General features: G+C 51.7%; 1 protein-coding gene across 1 annotated transcript in view; it reads left to right on the top strand.

Annotated features, from left to right (window-relative positions):
* The window catches only part of SHANK3 (SH3 and multiple ankyrin repeat domains 3), a 48,403-nt gene that overhangs the window by 12,230 nt on the left and 31,583 nt on the right, over positions 1–4,590 (top strand). The window contains 3 exon segments of the mRNA XM_023525429.1: positions 2,143–2,416; positions 2,474–2,504; positions 3,162–3,207. Of these exon segments, the coding sequence (XP_023381197.1) occupies positions 2,143–2,416; positions 2,474–2,504; positions 3,162–3,207 (351 nt within the window).

Here is a 4,590-nt window from a genome sequence, read left to right as displayed (position 1 = left end):
GTGTATGAGGGTTCCAAATTCTCCAGATCCGCCCCAACACTTGTTCTTATCACTTAAAAAAATATAGCTATTCTGTTCAGTGTAAAGCGGTACCTCATCGTGGGTTTTGAGTTGCATCTCCCTGATGGCTAACGATGTTGAGCATCTTTTCATGGGCTAATTGACCATTTGTGTATCTTCTTTGGAGAGATGTCAAGTCCGTTGCTCATTTTTTAATAACTCATAGAATGAGTTAGAAAGTGTTCTTTCCTCTTCCATTGTTTGGAAGAGTTTGAGAAGGATTGGTGTTAATTCTTCTTTAAATGTTTGGAAGAATTTATAAATAATGCTCTCTGATGCTGGCCTTCGTTGGGAGATGTGTGATGACTGATCCAGTCGCGTTGCTTGTTATAGGTCTGTTTAGATTTTCCGTTTCTTCCATGCCAGTTGTGAGAATTTGTCTGTCTCCTCTAGCTTATCTCATTTGTGGGCATATGTCGTACATGGTATTCTCTCATATTCCTTTTTAATTCTGTAAATTGGTAGTAATGCCCCACATTTCATTTCCGATTTCAGTTATTTGCGTCTGTCTTTTTTTTTTTTTCTTAGTCTAGCAAAAGCTTTGTGAATTTTGTTGATTTTTTTCCCCCAAAAACAGCTTTGGTTTCATCGTGTCTGTATTTCTTTTTCTATTCTGTATGTCATTTATCTGTGTCTGACTTTTATTATTTCCTTCCTTCTGCTAGCTGTGGGTTTGGTTTGCTTCTCTTTTTCTAGTTCCTTAAGATATGTAATTAGGATATTGACTTGAGGCCTCTGTTCTCTTTGAACACAGGTGTTTACAGCTACACATTCCCCTCTTAGTACCGCTTTTGCTGCATCTCGTAAGTTTTGGTATGTTGTGTTTTTGTTTTCATTTTCTCAAAGTATTTTCTAATTTTCCTTGTAAATTCTGTTTTACTGCATTGGTTGTGTGAGAGTCTGTTGTTTAATTTTCACATATTTGAATTTTCCAGTTTTTTTCCGTACTTGATTTCTCGTTTCATTTCATTGCGATTGGAGAAGATACTTTGTATGATTTCAGTCTTTTAAAATGTATCGAGGCTCAGTTTTGTGGTCTAATGTATGGCCCCTCCTGGAAGATGTTCCATGTGCACTTGAGAATAACGTGTATCCTGCTCTTGTTTTGTGGAGTGTTTACATGTAGCTGTTAGGTCTAACTGGTTTAAGTCTTCTATGTCCTTATTGATCTTGTCTCTAGACGTTCTTATTGAAAGTGGGGTGGCGAAGTCTTAAGTATTACTGTAGAACTGTTTACTTCTCCAAATGTGTCAATGTTTCATATTTTTGTTTGATACTCTGTTGTTCAATGTATAAATGTTGACAATTGTTAATCTGCTTATGAACTGAGAACTGACACTTTTATCAATATATAATGTCCTCTGTCTCTGGTAACACTTTTTATCTTTAAGTCTATTTTGTCTGATATCAAAATAGCTACTTAGTTCTTTTCTGGTTACTGTTTACACGAAGTATCTTCATCTACCTTTGTTCTTTTATTTTTAACCTGCTTGTGTCTTTGGATCTAAAGTGATTCTTCTGTAAATAGCATATAGTTGGATCATGTTTTTTTAATCTCCATCTGCCTTTTAAATAAAGTTTTATTGGAACTTAGTCACACCCATTTGCTTATATATTGTTCGTGGCGATTTTTGTGCTACAGCGGCTGTGTTGAGTCCTTACAACAGAGACTGTGTGCCTTACAAAGCCTGAAACAGCTGCTCCCCAGCTCTTTACAGAAGTTTGCCAACCCCTGGTCCGAACTGACTGATAGGCTCCCCAGTTATAGTCAACTACAAATGGTCCCCTCCAGCAGCAGGCTGGTGAGATTGGTCACCAAACCTCACCCAGTTTGTGGCCTGTTCTCTGTCCTGAAGCCTGTGAACGGGCAGTGCCAGCTCCGATCTGAGCGCCCGAGAGCGCTTGGCTGGCGGTTTGGAACGTGAACTGGCAAGGTGGCTTCCGTCAGAGGGTGGCCAAGCGTCCCGGTTTTTTGGGACTGAGGTTTTATTGAGATATAAATCTGGAAAGCCTGGGCAAACCGGGACAAGGAGGTCACCCTGTCTGGCTGCCCAGAATCTCACCATCCCCCTCCACCCCCAGTGCCATTCAGAGAAACCCCCAGCTACGCGAAGCGGCGGCGGCTAGCTGGCCCCAGTGGCCTGGCCTCCCCGCGGCCCCTGCAGCGCTCGGCCAGCGACATCAACCTGAAGGGCGAGGTGCAGCCGGCAGCTTCCCCCGGGCCCTCACTGCGGAGCCTCCCGCACCAGCTGCTGCTCCAGCGGCTGCAGGAGGAGAAAGACCGGGACCGGGATGCTGACCAAGAGAGCGACGTTGGTGGCCTTGCTGCAGGCCGGGGCGGCCAGAGCAAGCTCAGGTAGGAGGGGCTGGGAGACCCAAGCCAGGAGGAGCCGTTGTGGGGAGGGAGGGAGAGCCCCAGTGGGCCTGGCCCCTCGAGGCTTGGGGTGGGGGACTCCGAGGACCCCAGACGGACCCCCTGGGTGGGGAAGGGAAGAGGGTACTGTCCCGTGGGCCGGGCAGGCTCCCCACGCTGATCTCTGGTGGGATGGCGCTTGCCTTGAGGATGGCGGGTGCTGAGGGGGTGTGTTAGGAGCTGAGGTCTGGCCAGCCCCTGGTTTACAGGGGTCCTTGCAGTGCCAGGGAGCGGGCGAGGGCTGGTGCAAGGCAAGCCCGTGCGGCATGTGACGTGGGCTTCCTGTCCATGAGGGCTTTAGACCATGGAGAACCCCCAGCCTTGTCCGCAGTGGGGTGTCTTGGTCTTCCTCCTGCCCCTGCAGCCCAGGACACTGGTTCTACTCTATGTCTTTCTGTGAGTGATGGGGTCCTGGAAACCAGGGACATGTGGGAGACTCGGTACCCCTATAATGCTGGGCAGAAAGCCTGGCTGTGCAGTGGGGAGCGGGGGTCTGCAGATAGACGGCCGGGGTCTGGTGCAGTCATTGTGTCCACTGACTCTGGCCTCGGACAGTCAGCTAACCACTCTGCTGCCGGGGTTCGCATCAGTGGGGTGGGGCTAATCCCACCTGAGTTATTCCGTTCCAGAAGCCTCTGGAGCCTGGCCGGTGAGGGGTCACTGCTGGGGCCCCTGGCCCACAGCACAGGTCGGTGCCGCTGGTTAAGGCACATCTCCTCCCGCGCCTTCCTTCCAAGTTCCCCTACCAGTCACATAGAAGGTGCTTGGGACGCAGAAAGCACTGTTTCCATGACGACAGCTGGGCTGTGTCGTATCACTTAACTTTGACCCCATGTGAGGCTGTGCTCTTAGACACCATTTCACAGACGAGGGTCCTGACACTCAGGTGGGGTGACTTGTCCAAAGTCACAGATGTAGGAAGCACTGTAACTGTGCGCCAGGCAGATATGATTCCCCGACTGTCAGGGCTCGAGCGTCAGCAGAGGGCTGGGGTGCAGCAGGAGCTTGTAAAAGCCATTTTACCCTCTGTCCTTGTCCCTGCTCTTGCGGCCTGGATTTGTGATGTTTCCTCTGTTTCTCTGTGTCATTGCCCAGACCCCGAGGCTGTCCGTCTTGTCCCAAATCACCTCAATCACATGCTGCTGCAAGTCCCATGGATTTTTCTAAGGGTGGGGCGGTCCAGTGGCTAAAAGAACAAACTTCGGGATGTTTCAGTTTCTCAGAGGGCCGGCCCTGAGTTGCAGTCGTGTGCATGCCCTGCTTCCACTCGATTTCTGTGTATTTATTCATCTCTCAGCAAACACAAAACAGACTCGGTGTTTGTGGGGCTTCAGCTCACTGCTCTGTGGGGACAGCAGAATTGTTATTTTTCTATAAACATGTAGTACGTGCCTAGGGTGCCTGGGGTGGTGGGAGGCAAGAGCAGGAAGTACTGGTCCTGAAGGCCTCAGGAAGACCTTGACAGCCCGGGCCCCGGGCTGACACAGGTGGGCAGTGAAGCAGGTGAGGGGCCTCCTCGTCAGTGGCCAGGAGCGGGCAGAGGAAGTTTGGTGCATCTGGCGGGAGAGGGCCTCTGAAGGAGAGAGGCTTTGGGTCCAAGGAGAGAAAGTGGCATTTGAGCTGCGATTGGGGGCGGGGGGGTGGGAAGGGGGAAGTGGCGAGGAGGGAGGTGGTGGCGCCCCCTAGCGATGCCTGTTGGCAGAGCCTGGCATGGAGCACCTAGCCCCCCAGAAAAGTGGTGGCAGTCCCCAGCGGTGTCATAGAGCAGGACAGAGAAAGGCGGGTTTGGAGCTGAGGGACAATGACTTAACTGGCTGGGATAGCAGGGTTAGAAGAGTCGCGTGTTGGCAGCAGCAGCACGAACAGCCCAGAGGAGGGAGAGGGAGGTGCCGGAGCCCGGGACTGGGGTGTACCAGAGAGCCCGGCTGTTGGCGAGAATGTGTCCCCGGCCTGCCTGGGTGCTCGGGAGCCAGTGCAGGCTCTGGAGCAGGGCGAAGGTGCAGGGCCGAGGCCTCGGGCTGGGTGCCCAGGTGGACGCAGTGGCCTGGGTTAGCGGGGCAGCACGGGCCCCAGCGCCCGGCGCCCCGGGAGGCGAGGACGCAGGCCTGCGGGGGGGG

Source organism: Pteropus vampyrus, unplaced genomic scaffold (genome assembly GCF_000151845.1).
Source record: "Pteropus vampyrus isolate Shadow unplaced genomic scaffold, Pvam_2.0 Scaffold563, whole genome shotgun sequence".
Taxonomy (NCBI): Eukaryota; Metazoa; Chordata; class Mammalia; order Chiroptera; family Pteropodidae; genus Pteropus; species Pteropus vampyrus.
Note: the sequence above shows the minus strand (reverse complement) of the source record. Positions and strands in the feature narration are given on the sequence as shown.